Here is an 18,479-nt window from a genome sequence, read left to right as displayed (position 1 = left end):
GACGTAATCTGTTTGTTTTTGTTTACTTTAATCAATAATCCAGCACAAACTGTGTTCAGTTTGTTTACTGCTATTAGAACAATTTCATTAACTAGTTGCATAAGCATTGTACATAAAACAGTCTTCTGAAATCAGCATGAGAATAATTATTCAAATTCATATTACAAGTTACAAAATGTAAATAGAAATTGGGACATTTTACCGTATATTATGACTTTGACCAAACTTTGAGGAGCAAAATTATCAATACATCAATTTGTGATCTAGTCTTTTTAAGAAAAAACATTTTCAACCTTCAAACTGAAATTCAATTTCAACCAAATACCTAAAAGACAAGACGTTTTTTGTCACAATTTTTTCTTATCCAGGCATTGTTTAATATTGCAAAGCATAAAAATGTGGCAAAATATAACTTCAAAAACAATCTAAAAAATTAATAAGAATGCATATTAAAATAAATGGACAAGTAAATCATGAAATTTATAAACAAATGCATTTACAAATCTTTATTCCAGACCATTTAATTTGACATAATCTGTATAGCAAGACCAACAAAAACAAATTAGTTTATGATAAAGGATATATTACAATGTTATATAAGGATTTTAATGATAAATATATGTCACATATTTACATAGTCTCAAAATATAAAACAAAAACAAATAACATAACATATTAAGTCAATTTAGTATCAGAATTATAAATGTACAATCAAATTCAGAATATATTAACACAAATGGTATCACTATGTAGTAACGGAACTTAAAAATGGCACCATTTCCAAAATATAGAAATTCTGCATACATTAATAAATGAAGAAAATTAAAGAAAAATAAATTAAACAAATTTCAAAGTAGGAAAATTCATATAATATCAACACATGTAGTGGAAAATAAGTACCTGAACTTATAAATGTACAATTTCCAAAAAAGTGAATACAGGAATACTTGTAATTTTACAACATAATGAAGAACACAATGCATTATGGCATTATTAATTTTCTCACATGACTTTCACAGAGTTTTTATATAAAATTGTTTTCGTTTTTCTTTTATAATAATGAACAGAAAATTCTGATGATAAATGCTAATGGATGCACCCAAAAGATATTTCAGCACAGAAAAACAATATTGATTTCATTGTTATTGCAAAATATGCAATCCAGATAATTTTACAATCGCAAAAAAAGATTCCCTTAATTTATTTTTTAATGTTTTTATAATTTACATTGATTTGTATTTTTTCTGGCGAAAGTTTCAATAAGCTCTCATAAACACAGTACAACTTGTTAGCAATTTCCAATTCTCGTGACTTAACATTTTGTGTCTGAAAAATCATCTTTTTTTTTTTTGTATATATTTTTTTTAACTTATCAAAATGGTCTCATCTTGTGTATGTTTATGTCTTTTGGTTCAATGTTTAACTTTTGTATCTACTACAATTTATTTTTCTGACTTTTGGTTCAATGTAAAAAATATTATAATTTAAACTTCATATAAACTATGCATGTTTGAATTCCTATCTATCAAAACGCGCAATAATTCTTTACATATCAACTATTCAAAATGGAAAAATTATTTCTTACAGGGACATTTTCACTCTTTGGCAAAATGACAACAACAAAAAGTAATTTGTTACTTAGATTAAAAAAATAATCTATGCATTATATTGGAACAAGCAAATTACCAATCCTGACTAGAAAAAAGTTTAAAAAATTATGTTTGTATATTCAAAACCATCAATTGACATACCGTAAGAAAAATAATATATAATATACTTTTCATTGATAATTTAGCAAAAACATGCATAAAACTGCAGTGCAGGCACATATTTCTAGAAAATTCTTAAGTTTTTTTTAGAAAAACAGGTTTACTTGGGTCGCTTATTTTATGGAGTCATAAATAAAATAAGTTGATGGTGTTGTTTAAAAAGTATTTATGTAGTTTAATTATCATAACATTTATATTTAAAGCTTGTTATATTTTATAATGTAATGTTCTTTCAATGTGTTGCAATTTCAAAAAAAAGCGATCTTAAGTTAATCCTGTTACAAGAGATGGGAATATTCAAGAAAGACAGCCTAAATATCTACCGTATGTGTACAAACAAGTTTAAAAGGTCTGTACTCTGGGCACTGTTTTATCTAAGATTTTATGACAATATTACTTTTGTCAACTAATTTTGTTAGCACATAACACAAACTTGTGAACATCATATTTCTGTAAATAAGGCCCTGGAAAAGATTAAAAGGAAATAACATCACAATTTTGACATGGCTTATCATAGAGGATTATATAGTTAGTCATTACACTTTCTTCAAAAATTGCATAGTAACTTAACTGTGTTCTTGGATGCCTTATAAAACAAGCCACAGGAGTAGAAATTGTTCCATTGCACATGATTTATACACCAAGTTCGGACAAATATATTTGATACTAAATTAACATTAGTATGAGACTGGCTCTGGAAAAATGGGACTTACTGCATAAGAGTGAAGAACCGTCCTTGAACCAAAAATACCCATAAATGCAGAAAGGGTCGTCCCTGATAAGCCTGTGCAGACTGCACTGCCTTATCTGGGACAACACTTGAAACACATGCATTAATCCCTGTTTTACCAGAGCAATTCATATAAGTTTGAGTATTTGTAACAGTGCAGCAAGTATTCCACACAAAAATATTGCAAGTATGTCAACAAGCAAAACCCCTTCACATACCAAACCAAGGGAATAATTGAGCCACCCTTTGGGAACACCAGACTTAATGCATGAACATAAAGTGTCCCAAATTGGCATGTGCAGTCCGCCTTAACTAAATTTTGCTAAGAAGAGATTTTCTTTAATTATAATTACGAAAAATACAATACAAGCAGAAAGTATCCTCCATGATTAGCCTGTGCAGATGGTACAGGCTAATCTTTTGTCCCTGATTAGCCCAGTTTTCTGAGTGAGAGGCTCAATTATATGTGTTGTAATATTCTGCACAATTTTGTGAGCGTCTGAGTGTCTGACCACTTTTGCCACACAAGCTGTATCAGATTTTCAGCATGATTTGGAATGTATTGGAAACCATTATCACTTACAAACAGTGATCACAAGCAAAATCAACATTTAACAAGTTATTACAGATTTATGTAACAGTTGTACGATACAGTATATCCAATACATACACTTAACAAAATTTGCTAATGACCGTAATTAATTTACTAATAACATTAAATGCATCAGTAACATTTATGACATTATTTTACTTACAGGATTCACTTACATTATATATTGTTAACAACATTTCAAAACAAGATGTGTTTGTGAAACACAATGTCCCCCTATATGATGTTTGACCTTGTAGGATGACCTTGACCTTGACCCTTCACCACTCAAAATGTGCAGCTCCATGAGATACACATGCATTTCAAATATAAAATTGCTAGCTTCAATATTGCAGAAGTGACATTACATGAGCAATTTTGACCCATATATTTGACCTTGAAGGATGACCTTGACCTTGACCTTTCACCACTAAAAATGTGCAGCTCCATGAGATACACATGCATGGCAAATATCAAGTTGCTATCTTCAATATTGCAAAAGTATTTATAAAATTAGCAATTTGGGCCACATATTTCACCTCTGACCTTGAAGGATGACCTTGACCTTTCACCACTCAAAATGTGCAGCTCCATGAGATACACATGCATGCCGAATATCAAGTTGCTATCTGCAATATTGCAAAAGTACTCATAAAATGAGCGATTTTGGCCACATATATTTGACATCTGACCTTGAAGGATGACCTTGACCTTTCACCACTCAAATTGTGCAGCTCCATGAGATACACATGCATCCCAAATATCAAGTTGCTATCTTGAATATTGAAATACTGCAAAAGTGTACATTAAATGAGCAATTTTGACCCATATATTTGACCTTTGACCTTGAAGGATGACCTTGACCTTTCACCACTCAATATGTGCAGCTCCATGAGATACATATGCATGCCAAATATCAAGTTCCTATCTTCAATATTGCAAAAGTTATTGCAAATGTTAAAGTTGGCGCAAACCAACCAACCAACAGACCAACCAACAGACCAACAGACAGGGCGAAAACAATATGTCCCCCACTACTATAGTGGGGGACATAAAAACGTACTGGCCATAAAATTATTTTGATCTGTCAGGTGTAATCAGAAATTTTAATACGAAAGAGCTAAAGCCAGTTAATACACAGAAACAATGGTGAAACATTTACCATTGGGCATTGCTCTGGTAAAACAGGATATACCTAATTCATGTACCTAAAGTGTTGTCAGAGATGACTCTTTGCTTCTATGGTATTTGTTATTTAAAGATATCTCTTCTTAACCTTTTGCATGCTGGGAAATTTGTCATCTGCTAAAATGTCGTCTGCTGAATTTCTAAAATAAGCATTTTCTTTGATTTTTTTCACAGAATACTATCAGAATAGCAAACAGTTTGGATCCTGATGAGACGCCACATTCTGTGGCGTCTCACCTGGAACCAAACTGTTTGCAAAGTCCTTCAAAACTCGGTTCCCGCACTGAAAGAGTTAAAGAAAATCCTGATTTGACTGAAAATGTCGTTTGAGATTAACCTGTGCTGAGTGCCCAATCACATCTGGTATGACACTTTACGCAATGCATTAACCCCGTATTCCCTGAGCAAGGCTCAATTATTTAAATTGCATCACTTCGTATTCATGAAAAATATTTCACAGATCAAAGAAATTGTTACTGGTATTTAAAAAAAATGTATACTACACAAATGAACACCATAACAAGATAAAGCCAGATGAGTATTTCATCAACCCTTGCCCACCAACAAAGCATAGCCATAACCATTTCAGCATTTATGTTTAATACTAATGAACAATTTTAGCAAAAAACAAGAGATGTGTTTGTCAGAGACACAATGCCCCCTATTGCGCCGCTTTGAAGCCATATATTTGACCTTTGACCTTGAAAGTTGACCTTGACCATTCACCACTCAAAATGTGCAGCTCCATGAGATACACATGCAGGCCAAATATCAAGTTGCATTCTTAAATATTGCAAAAGTTATGGTCAATGTTAAAGTTTTCAGACAGACGCACAGACTGACAGACAGACAGACGGATTGACAGACAGTTCAACTGATATATGCCACCCTACTTGGGTCATAAAAAGCAAATACAAGTATATAAACTGTGTATTTAAACATCATTTATGCCATGAATTTAATAACAAAACTTCAATTGACAAGTGTTAAATAACTGACCAGAAATTAATTACAAATAAAATATTGAAAGAAAATGAATTACCCCAAAATACCAAATAAATATTGCTTTTCATGCTTTTCATGCTTAATATCTTAATTTTGTAAAAATAATTAACAGTAAATGTTAGAAAAATGGCAAAATGGCCAGAATAATTCATAATAAACAATAAGATTGTGTGTTTTGTTGTGTGTTGTTTGTTTTATGTTTGTTTTTTGTAGCAAATTTTTAGATGAATATCACAATCTGAAACTGATATATTACAGCAAAATTCGTAGCCTTGAGTAATTCTGCATAATATTGCAATACCAGAACTCTGTCAGTAAAATAAGATCCTTTGAAAACATTCCATAATGTAACAGTTGTTTGCATCGCTCAGTGTTTTTTTTTCACACTTTCACATATTTTTTTTGTTTTAACTAATCCTTTGCCAGCCAAAAAACTGTCCCTTTAAATTGCTTATAAACCAACAATTGGACAAACCAAACACCAGCACAAAATTAAACTCATATGACGAGTTAGCCCTTATAACTAAACACCAACTTGTCAAAACAGTGATGAATGACCCCCTGATGACTCGTTTGGTAATGTGCCGCAAGCAGAAGCTATAAGATTTTACGATGTAAAAAGGTCATAACTCTTGTAATTTTTTATTTGAGATGATGAAAATAACTTATGTGCAATTTCATATCAAACAGAACAATGCTGGAAAGCGCTTGCAACAATTTTGTGTCTATGGACTGACCAACTGTCATATGGACTGACCAACTGACATATGGACTGACCCACAGACATATGGACCTACCCACAGACATATGGACTGACCACAGACATATGGACTCATGACCCACAGACATATGGACTGACCCACAGACATATGGACAGACATGGTTGAGGTCATAAGATGGGCATAAAAACTTAATAATTAAAATGTGGTGATCAGGTGTCAGGACGCTACTCCATTGGTTGAACACTCAGGCGAGGGTTTTGGAAGGTGGATGGTTCTATCCGCAGGCAGGCGGTTGTTGCCACTAGTGGCACTATTGTCTTTTAAGGGCAGCACAAGTTTGCTTAACCTCACCACTTCCTGAGACATGGTCTCCAGATCCTGAAAAACATTTTTGTTCATTTTGAGGGTTTAGGGTAAAACTATAGTAAGTGCTTCCGGGGTCTAAATCAAATACAATAAAATCAAGATTACCCCTTAAAATTTATCACAGTTAAAAATCGTTTTAAGCCTAACATTACATTTGCCATTATTATGACTATGTTTGATTCTCCAAACAAAAACATTATCAATTCAAGTTTATAATTGGACATTTTTCACTAAAACATGTTTAAGACTATATCTCAGCAACTCAAGAATAAAATTTCTTAAAAGGCAGGTTATCTTGAGGATGTGTAAAAAATGCCCCCACTTACAATTGTATGTTCTCTAAACTATGTCTCTTGACTTATTGCACATAGTCCATCATTAGCAGGACTATGTCTGAGCTCTACATTCATTTCCTCTATATGTCAAACAATCCATGTTCTCTAAACTATGTCTCCACACTGTTCTATTTACCTCATCTCAATGCAATCACTTTTGACCATGCCTCATCACCTTTTTACAACATTTAAAGACTGTATCTTATCTGTATGCCATATCCAAATAAATGTTCTCCAGATTGTGTCTCCCATTTAAATTCAAATCATCTCCGCTATGTGTCAAGAATATATCTCACATTATCAAAATCTAATTCTTCCAGACTATGTTCTCTAAGTTATGTCTATCTATCACCACTCTGTTTACTTGTTTTTGGTGAGCATTTCTTCGAAAATGTTCTCTATATTAAGTTTTCTAGGCTTATCGTATATAAATGATATTCTTGGTAGCATTTCCTCCAATATAATCTGCAGACTATGTCCTCTATACCATGTTCTCTGGGATATGTTTTCTATATTATATTCTCTGGGCTATGTAAAATTTATCATGTTATCTAGGCTTTGGGTTCTATATTATGTTCTCTAAGCTATGTCTCATCTTTTCCTAATTCTCTAAATGCATATTCTTGGTGAGCATTTTCTCCAATATAATCTGCAGGCTATGTTCTCTATATACTATTATTTATTCTATGTTCTCTATACCATATATTATTCTTTATTCTATGTTCTCTATACCATGTTCTCAAGACTAAGTCTAACCATCTCTAAATGCATATTCTCGGTGAGTGTTTCCTCTAACATAATCTGAAGGCTATGTTCTCTTCATCATATTTTCTATCCGATGTTATGTGGGCTATATTCTTTATATCATGTTCTTTATACCATGTTCTTCAGGCAATGTTCTCTATGCCATATTCTCTATACTTTGCTCTCTATACCATGTTCCTTATACCATTTTCTATAGGCTATGTTCTATAGTCTCACCTTCTCTAAATGCATGTTCTTGGTGAGTGTTTCCTCCAACATGTTCTGCAGTTTCTTGTTCATGTCTCGCAGGCCCTGGTCGTCAGACTTGACTATGTCTAGGACCTTCTTCAGGGTCAGCTTCTCCTCTATGTGATGAGTCACGCTTTGTTTGGTGTCTGAAACATTGAAGTATTAAACATTTTCCACTTTTAAGATACTGAAAAGCAGCAAACAGCATAACACCTGAAGAGTCTGTGAGTTACTTGCAGACTGTTTTGGTTTTATGTCAGTTGAATACAGCCAATTTTTAGTTTTCCTCTGAGTGGAAAAAGGTTAACCACGTTTATTTAAAAGGACTATCCCAACCAAGATTGTGTTTTTGATAACACCATGTTACATGTATGCATGTTCAATGGCAATGCCCCAGTCCCTATTGGCTGTCGATGACCTTCAGTCTTTGAATAGTAACATATTCCATTAATTACTTTACACTATTCACTTCCTTAAACGTTGTATGTTTGTTTTCATGATATTCTTGTAACACATTTATTGTCAATATTGGCCAAAATATTTTGTTGTAAATGAGGACATAATTATAAGGGATTAAGCAGACTACAAAGTCTAATTTGAGGCGACACTTGACTCGCATGCATTAAGCCCTGTTTACCCATGATGAAACTCATATGTATACCCTATACACTATACCTGTTCTGCTGTCCTTGACATAGTGTTCTATTATCTTTGCTTTCTCTATCAGATCATTGGCCATGGCTGCAGTGCTCGTCTCTATACCCTATACACTATACCTGTTCTGCTGTCCTTGACACAGTGTTCTATTATCTTTGCTTTCTCAATCAGATCATTGGCCATGGCTGCAGTGCTTGTCTCTATACCCTATACACTATACCTGTTCTGCTGTCCTAGACATAGTGTTCAATTATCTTTGCTTTCTCAATCAGATCATTGGCCATGGCTGCAGTGCTTGTCTCTATACCCTGTACACTATACCTGTTCTGCTGTCCTTGACAAAGTGTTCTATTATATTTGCTTTCTCAATCAGATCATTGGCCATGGCTGCAGTGTTTGTCTCTATACCCTATACACTATACCTGTTCTGCTGTCCTTGACATAGTGTTCTATTATCTTTGCTTTCTCAATCAGATTATAGGCCATGGCTGCAGTGCTTGTCTCTATACCCTATACACTATACCTGTTTTGCTGTCCTTGACATAGTGTTTAATTATCTTTGCTTTCTCTATCAGATCATTGGCCATATCTGCAGTGCTTGTCTCAATACCCTATACACAATACCTGTTCTGCTGTTCTTGACATAGTGTTCAATTATCTTTGCTTTCTCTATCAGATCATTGGCCATGGCTGCAGTGCTTGTCTCAATACCCTATACACTATACCTGTTCTGCTGTCCTTGACATAGTGTTCTATTATCTTTGCTTTCTCAATCAGATCATTGGCCATGGCTGCAGTGCCTGTCTCTATACCCTATACACTATACCTGTTCTGCTGTCCTTGACATAGTGTTCTATTATCTTTGCTTTCTCTATCAGATCATTGGCCATGGCTGAAGTGCTTGTCTCTATACCCTATACACTATACCTGTTCTGCTGTCCTTGACATAGTGTTCTATTATCTTTGCTTTCTCTATCAGATCATTGGCCATGGCTGAAGTGCTTGTCTCTATACCCTATCCACTATACCTGTTCTGCTGTCCTTGACATAGTGTTCTATTATCTTTGCTTTCTCAATCAGATCATTGGCCATGGCTGCAGTGCTTTTCTCTATACCCTATCCACTATACCTGTTCTGCTGTCCTTGACATAGTGTTCAATTATCTTTGCTTTCTCAATCAGATCATTGGCCATGGCTGCAGTGCTTGTCTCTATACCCTATACACTATACCTGTTCTGCTGTCCATTACATAGTGTTCTATTATCTTTGCTTTCTCAATCAGATCATTGGCCATGGCTGCAGTGCTTTTCTCTATACTCTATACACTATACCTGTTCTGCTGTCCTTGACATAGTGTTCTATTATCTTTGCTTTCTCAATAAAATCATTGGTCATGGCTGCAGTGCTTGTCTCTATACCCTGTACACTATACCTGTTCTGCTGTCCTTGACATAGTGTTCAATTATCTTTGCTTTCTCAATCAGATCATTGGCCATGGCTGCAGTGCTTGTCTCTAGGTGGCGGACCTGAAATATAATAAACATGTTTATGTCAAAATTTAAATGTTATCAACTTTCTCAAGAAGAACTTGAACAAATAATGATATTCAAAATGTTAAGCACGATTAAGTATTACCATTTCAAAGTAGCAAACATTATTGTTTCAACAGTCATTTTAATCAAGCTGTACATTTATCAACTTTCCCTTTAACCATTTCCCTCTTAGACGCAGAGTGAAAATGGCAATGTGCAAACAGCATAAATCCAGAACAGCCTGCGAAGAACTTTCAGTCTGTTCAGGCTTTATGCTGTTTGCTGCTCATCAGTATCTAAAAATAAGAATTGAAGCCCTTCAAAACTTGAATCTTGTAAGAAAGGTCTTTAATTAAATTTAACTTACTGAGGGACAACATATGCGTAAAATTTTTTTACACATATGTTGTCCCTCAGTAAGTTAAATTTTACGTATTTTTACTAAAAATACGTATTTAAATGGTTAAGGGTTAATAAATAAATTGTTGGTGAACTTCAACCAGTCCATTGAAATAGTATCCCATACATTTTATTTGCAGTTAAAAACTTTGAAGACACACAACATCTAAAAAAATGGTCAGATACTTAGGAGTTTTTGAAACTCAAGAATATTTATGAATGAAACTGGCCCCATACTTTATCTTCTACTTAAGATCCTTTGATTGAAACTTAAGAATATCTATGATAATTGCCTCACACCTTTACCTTTACTTCTACTAAGGATTCTTTAAGAATCAAGAATATTTATGACATGGCCCCATACCTTTTCTTTTACTTAGGGTTCTTTGAGACTCAGGAATATTTATGACCCTGGCCCAAGACCTTTCATTTTACTTTGGATTGTTTGAGACACAGGAATATTTATGAAAATTGCCCAAGACCGTTTCTTCTACTTAGGATGTTTTGAGACTTAAGAAGATTTATAAAACTAGCCCTAGACCTTTTCTTCTGCTTAGGAATTTTTAAGACTTGAGAATATTTATTTAACTGACCCAAGCCATTTTCTTCTACTTCGGATTCTTTAAGAATCAGGAATATCAATGAAAATGGCCCCATACCTTATCTTCTACTTAGGATTCTTTAAGACTCAAGAATGTTTAATAAAACAAGCCCAAGCCCTTTTATTCTACTTAGAATTCTTTGAGACTCAAGAATATTTATGAAACTGGCCCAAGACCTTTTCTTTTACCGAGGATTCTTTGAGACTCGGGAATATTTATGACACTGGCCCTATACCTTTTCTTCCAGGTTCCATTTCTGTTGCTGCACCTCTGCCAGCCTGTTGAGGAGGTCCTTGGTCTCACCCTCGACCTGCTGGGAGGCGTCCACGAGACTCACCAAGGGAGGTAACTCCACAGCTGGAGACAGTGGTGACGAGTGGGATACCGGTGGGGATGGACTCTGCAATGATTGACAAATGAGAGTTGTTCTGGGAAAGCTGGGTGCCAACGCTCGGCTGCGGGTGCAGTTTTGAATAAATGAAAGCTTGTCATAATTATTTTTTTTTTAGAGGTCATGGTGACCTTGACCTTTGACCTAGTGACCCCGAAACGGGTGTGGCGTGTAGAACTCATAAAGGTGCATCTACATATGAAGTTTCAAATTTGTAGGTGGAAGTACTTTGATTTTAGAGCCAATGTTCAAAAGGTTAACAAAATGTTAAGGATTAAGCACGACGCCGGAAGACGAGCTCTGGCTTTGACAATACCTCGGGTTTTCTCTGAAAACAGCCGAGCTAAAAAGAACCATAAAAGCTGACAGTGGCGTCCCTGTGCAAACTGCATGCATTCAGCACAGTTTTCCCAAAACGATGCTCAAATTCTCACTGGTCAAACTTGTCAGGAATTGCATAACAAAGGTTGAGTAAAAAAAAACAACTGTATCTAAAAACAAAATGTTTAGTAGATTCATCAGTTAAGCCTTCAATCAAATTAGATCTGTTTTAAATACTTCATATTATAGTTCTACAAACTAACAGTAACTTTTACTCTACCCTATGGTTATTGATAACCATTTCCATCAGAGGAACAATCTTTCCTGACCTTAAAACATAAGGTGTTCAAAGTAACAAATTACAAGGCCCTTCAAAGGACAACTATACATCCCTCTGTTTGCTTTGATCTTTGTGACCTTGGCCCAAAGATCTCCCGACTGCCTCTTGCCTTTTGCATACTGCATCAATAAACAGTTAGGGCAATTTAAATGAAAATTATGTAAACAGCATAGGAGATCTAAAAGAGGGACAGGAATAAGGGCTTGATTTGCGATGTCTGCCATCTGCTGGTTGTAGCCATTACCTCAACACTTGGGAAACTCATTCAAAGGGTATTCAGGTACTTGAGATCAAAACATAGGTTTGAATATTACAGAAATGCCCAAATAAATTACTTTTTTTTTAAATTCTAACTATCATAAAAAATGCAAGCAAACGTATGCACCATAATTAATCTAAATTTTTTCATACTTAATATTTTATATTACTATAAGTTTTTAGACATCCTATTTTTAAGCCAAAATAAGTTTTAAACAAGAGCACCGCCTTGCGGGTGCAGACCGCTCATCTATTTTCTTTTTAAAGGTGAAGGGACTCTCATTTTCAATCACAAAGGAGGGAGGAGTGGAGTGAAGAGGGGTGTATAGTGTGGGGTTGTGGACATTTATTACATTATCTTCCAAAAAAGCGAAAAAAAAAAAAAAAAAAAAAAATCGGGGGGGGGGGTATAGTGTGAGGGTGTGGTGATAATTTGTGAGATGATCTTAAAAAAAAAAAAAAAAAAAAAAAAAAAAATCAAAAAAAAAATTTGGGGGGTGGGGTGGGGGGGGTGGGGTGGGGGTATAGTGTGAGGGTGTGGTGGTCATTTGTGAGATGATCTTATAAAAAAAAAAAAAAAAAAAAAAAATTAGGGGGGGGGGGAGGGGGGAGGGGGGGGAGGGCACGGGGGATGGTTTGGGTGAAGTCTATTGTGGTATGTCAGGTAAGAGTAGTTTCATCAAAGTATCAATCAAATCTAATCATAAATAAAGAAGTTATGGCAATTTTAGCAAAATTTAATAATTTGACCTTGAGAGTCAAGGTCATTCAAAGGTCAAAGTAAAATTCAAGTTGCCAGGTACAGTAACCTCATGATAGCATGTAAGTATTTGAAGTTTGAAAGCAATAGCCTTGATACTTCGAGTGGATCGAAACACAAAATTTAACCATATATTAAAAGTTACTAAGTCAAAAAAGGGCCATAATTCCGTAACAATGACAACCAGAGTTATGCAACTTGTCCTTTTACTGTACCCTTATGATAGTTTGTGAGTGTTCCAAGTATGAAAGCAATATCTATGATACTTTAGGGGTAAAGTGACCAAAACATAAATCTTAACCAAATTTTCAATTTTCTAAGTATAAAGGGCCCATAATTCCGTCCAAATGCCAGTCAGAGTTACATAACTTTGCCTGCACCGTCCCCTTATGATAGTTCATAAATCTTGCAAGTATGAAAGCAATAGCTTTGATACTGTAGGAATAAAGTGGACCTAAACACAAAACTTAATCAAATTTTCAATTTTCTAAGTATAAAAAGGGCACATAATTCTGTCAAAATGCCAGTCAGAGTTACATTACTTTGCCTGCACAGTCCCCTTATGATAGTTAGTAAGTGTTGCAAGTATGAAAGCAATAGCTTTGATGCTTAAGGAATAAAATGGACCTAAACACAAAACTTAACCAAAATTGTCAATTTTCTAAGTATAAAAAGGGCACATAATTCTGTCAAAATGCATGCCAGAGTTATCTAACTTTGCCTGCCCAGTCCCCTCATGATAGTAAGTAAGTGTACCAAGTTTGAATGCAATAGCATTGATACTTACTGAGAAAAGTGGAACTAAACGCAAAACTTAACCAAAATTTGCAATTTTTTAAGTACAAAAAGGGCACATAATTCTGTCAAAATGCACGCCAGAGTTATCTAACTTTGCCTGCCTAGTCCCCTCATGATAGTAAGTAAGTGTACCAAGTTTGAATGCAATAGCATTGATACTTTCTGAGAAAAGTGGACCTAAACGCAAAACTTAACCGGACGCCGACGCCAACGCCAACGCCAACGCCAACGCCAACGCCAACGCCGACGCCAAGGTGATGACAATAGCTCATAATTTTTTTTCAAAAAATAGATGAGCTAAAAATGTGTGTCTCCAATTTTTCAGACACCTAGATTTTCCAGAAAATTAATAACTAATTTGTCAGACATTTGCATTTTAGTCATAAATCAATCTATTTTTGTGAATCCGGTCAACTATAACACGTGTGTTTTACAACCTGATAAAGGTAATAAAACCTGGCAAATTAATAATGAGAAGTCACTGGACCGTTACATTTGCATTGTTTGGGTTAATAGGTATGAATACCGCTAATAGACCTTGGCTTCACCCAAAATTAATAAAATGATCATAGTAAGTAAAATAAGTTCTGCTAAATGCATTCACACTTTTTGGGGCGAGTCACTCCATGAACAACTGTATGCTATCAATTAGTAACAAAAATATTAATTTGATTGATTATTAAAATTAGTAATTAGAGGCAATCCACAATTAAATTATCTGCAGTTGTATTTTCCTGCTTAAGTGTGACACATTGGCACAAATTTTACTTCGCCAAATTTTGATGTTTCAAAGACCAGAATCAAACTGTCCAGAGTTTTTTTGTGTGCAAATAAATAGTTCATCAAATGCTTATCATCCTATCATTGTACTCTTTGGTAAAAAAAGAGCCTTGGAATATTTTTTGGCAAAACAAGGTCAAACACAATCAAATTATTTTGAATTCATATGAAATATTTTCTTTGGTAATTAATACTAAACAGTGTGGTATATACAAGCACACACTATTATTCATAGCTGATGTTATGCACATAAATATAGGAACATCCAAAGCATTAGGTATTTTAACTATAAGTATCTAAATTTTCAAACACAAAATGATTTTTTTAAGAGTCCCAAAACTAAGAGTAATTACAGTATATTTAAAAGTGCAAAATCTTGAGGGGGGGGGGGGGGGGGTGTACAATAACATTCTCAAGATGACATATCATTGTTACTTAGTAAGACAATATGTGTCTGTGGACAGACAGACAGACAGACAGACAAATAAACAGACAGACACCCACAAAAAATCCAGTACATCCTTCTCTTATATCTCTACAACATACCATGCCACTGTGGTTGGTTGCATACGAAGCCTGCGTTCCCATCCCACTCCATGAGGAAACTGAGCTGTAAGACATCAACAAAACACTTAAGCAAAAAGCAAAATATGACACTATTATTTGGGTCACAAGTGTGAAAAAAGTAGATTGAATAAAATGAGCTAAAATGTTGCATATAAATACATGTACTTGAGGTAGGATCCAAAATATTGAAAAATCTTTTCTTTTTTATTAACTATCAGTTGGCATGTAACAAACAGATAAATAGATGTAATCTATTAAATAAACCATAACAAGAATGTCAATATAATATTTATTCATTCGTTGACGTTAACACCACAATAGTCTTGTAGTCTTGGACTATTGCCCATAAAATAGCATAAACCAACATACACCAAAACAATGTATTTGTTTATTAAGAACAAGGTCTGTGGGTGTTATTAAAAAAAAATAATAATAATTATATCAATTCCCTATGACCAGTCTTGCTGTACTGTTGCTCTGTATATATTACTAATTATGGTACATTAAAGCTGCAAAGCTTAATTTTTCATTTGAATGCCATTTTGACCGTTGTATTTTAAGAAATACAATCTTCGACTCTTCAAGCGTTTGACAAATTATGTGCATTGGTGGGTTTAAAGGCACTTGATCTCAGATATTCATAATTAAATGCCACTAAAAGTATTAACTTACAATACTACTATAAACTTTAATTTTGGAATAATCTAAAATAATTATAAGATAAAAACAAACATTGAATGAACAATTTTGCTTTCTTGGGGATTCAAACCTCAAGACTATTTATGGCAAAATCTAATGCTTGACAACTTTTAAACTTAACAGCACATTATAAATAATGCATGTATAGCATAAACATATTTTCCATATTATCTATGACAAGTGTTAAAAGCGATTTATTATTTAACCAATTTCAATGTATAAGTAGGCATCTGTGACTGCTAAGTGTGGCCTTGACATTAGAGCTTTAGACACAAGTCCTTCATGCCACACACCCTGTCTTCACGCTGAGTATTTGTGGTTCTTTTCCATGATAATCCGTATCATGTACAATTGTGTCTTTAACCTCTAAATGTCACCTTGACCTTGAGCTAGGGACATGCATATAACACATGGCATGCCATCTCAACCTTGGGAACATTTCTTGTTAGTTACTTCAAATTGCACAAGTAATGATAAAGCTACAATTCAGTCAGTATTATGTCAAAATTTGACCTCTAAATGTCACCTTCAACTTTCAGCCAGGGACACTGGTATTTCACACTCAATAAGCAGTCTCCACACTATGAACGTTTGTGGTAAAGTTTTCAAAAACTTGCATCATGAATGATTAAATCCATTCCCTACAAGCTCAGTCGCACTGTGACTCACATGCACATATATAAACCAAACGGCCAATGTGACAGCTCTAAGGTTATACACAGGCCACATTGTCTCCACATGGCGAATACTTATGGTAAGTTTTAAAAATTTGCATCATAAAGGATGACATTAGCATCCCAACCAGCTTTGACAGATTTATGCATGCACAGTGTTCCAGCTAGGCAGAAATGGAAGGGTGCAGTACCCTTCCACCCCATGGCAAAACCCTGCCCAATCGGACCCCAGTTATGCCCTTTTTTGGATCTGATAACATTTATATCAAACAAATTGTATTTAAAGTTTCATTAAATAAACTAAATTTTCACAGTGAAACTTTCTTTTACAAGAAAATACATGTGATCTGAAATGTATCAGAATAAAATTAGAACACATGCTTTATTTAAAATAAGCCATAGGGAATATTTGACAGCGAACACTTAAGTGCCCTGTTGACAAAAGAGCATACTGCCCTTTTCAAATACTACCTGGAGCACTGCAGGCACAAACACAGACCAAATTTAGTATACATGGAGAAAGTTTTATGACAGCTTTATCGATCTGACCCCAAACAGGCTCAGCAATAAAACTACAGACCTCTGATCCAGCAATACTACAGACCTCTGATCAAGCAATAAAACTAAAGATCTCTGATCAGCAATAAAACTACAGACATCTGAGCAATAAAACTACAGACATCTGATCAGCAATAAAACTACAGACCTCTGATATAACTACAGACCTCTGATCAAGCAATACAACTAAAGATCTCTGATCAGCAATATAACTACAGACCTCTGATTTAGCAATAAAACTAAAGATCTCTGATCAGCATTATAACTACAGACCTCTGATCCAACAATAAAACTACAGACATCTGATCAGCAATAAAACAACAGACCTCTGATCCAACAATAAAACTACAGACCTCTGATCAAGCAATAAAACTACAGACATCTGATCAAGCAATAAAACTACAGACCTCTGATCAGCAATAAAACTACAGACATCTGATCAAGCAATAAAACTACAGACCTCTGATTGAGCAATAAAACTACAGACATCTGATCAGCAATAAAACTTCAGACATCTGATCAAGCAATAAAACTACAGACATCTGATCAGCAATAAAACTACACACTTCTTATCAAGCAATAAAACTACAGACCTCTGATCAGCAATAAAACTACAGACTTCTGATCCAGCAATAAAACTACAGACATCGGATCAGCAATAAAACTACAGACCTCTGATCAAGCAATAAAACTACAGACATCTGATCAGCAATATAACTACAGACCTCTGATCCAGCAATAAAACTATAGACCTCTGATCAGCAATAAAACTACAGACCTCTGATCAAGCAATATAACTACAGACCTCTGATCAAGCAATAAAACTAAAGATCTCTGATCAGCAATAAAACTACAGACATCTGTTCAGCAATAAAACTACAGACCTCTGATTGAGCAATAAAATTACAGACCTCTGATCAAGCAATAAAACTACAGACCTCTGATATAACTACAGACCTCTGATCCAACAATAAAACTACAGACATCTGATCAGCAATAAAACAACAGACCTCTGATTGAGCAATAAAACTACAGACCTCTGATCTTCCCTCCAGGAGTCGTTCATATCCGACCTTCTGAACAAGTCTTCTATACCTGGCGAGGAAAAACATATAGTGAAGACATAAATGAGCCTTTCCCCTTGGCAAACGAGGCTTAATGCATGTGTGAAAAGTGTCATCTCATATTAGCCTGCGCAGTGCTCACAAGCTAATCAGGGACCACACTTTCCAGTTTTATGGAAATTTTTGTTTAAAGGAAGTCATTTCTTCGCAAAAATCCGGTTAAGTAGGCAAATGTGGTAATTTTTTAGCCTGTGCTCATATTTATGGTGTTCTGGCAGCCTTCACAATCAATTGCATTGGGCAGTTAAAAAAGCCATTTAACAGCTCGATTGGGCAAAATAGATGTTTCTTTATTTCACAACTGACCATTCCGCACTTGTCA

At 34.7% G+C, this 18,479-nt stretch overlaps 1 protein-coding gene across 3 annotated transcripts in view; it reads right to left on the bottom strand.

Moving 5' to 3' along the window:
* Positions 1 to 1,318: 1,318 nt before the first annotated feature.
* The window catches only part of LOC127830992 (GRIP1-associated protein 1-like), a 57,345-nt gene continuing 40,184 nt past the window's right edge, over positions 1,319 to 18,479 (bottom strand). For 2 of the 3 annotated variants that reach the window (XM_052355959.1, XM_052355960.1), the window contains 6 exons: positions 18,071 to 18,128; positions 15,082 to 15,145; positions 11,123 to 11,287; positions 9,787 to 9,880; positions 7,686 to 7,843; positions 1,319 to 6,381 (listed from right to left, as the gene is read on the bottom strand). In XM_052355959.1, the coding sequence (XP_052211919.1) occupies positions 6,220 to 6,381; positions 7,686 to 7,843; positions 9,787 to 9,880; positions 11,123 to 11,287; positions 15,082 to 15,145; positions 18,071 to 18,128 (701 nt within the window). In that variant the 3' untranslated portion in view covers positions 1,319 to 6,219. The remainder of the gene's footprint in view (positions 6,382 to 7,685; positions 7,844 to 9,786; positions 9,881 to 11,122; positions 11,288 to 15,081; positions 15,146 to 18,070; positions 18,129 to 18,479) is intronic. The other variant, XR_008026348.1, reaches the window with a different exon arrangement.

The sequence above is a fragment of the Dreissena polymorpha genome, chromosome 5 (assembly GCF_020536995.1).
Source record: "Dreissena polymorpha isolate Duluth1 chromosome 5, UMN_Dpol_1.0, whole genome shotgun sequence".
NCBI classification, from domain to species: Eukaryota; Metazoa; Mollusca; class Bivalvia; order Myida; family Dreissenidae; genus Dreissena; species Dreissena polymorpha.
Note: the sequence above shows the minus strand (reverse complement) of the source record. Positions and strands in the feature narration are given on the sequence as shown.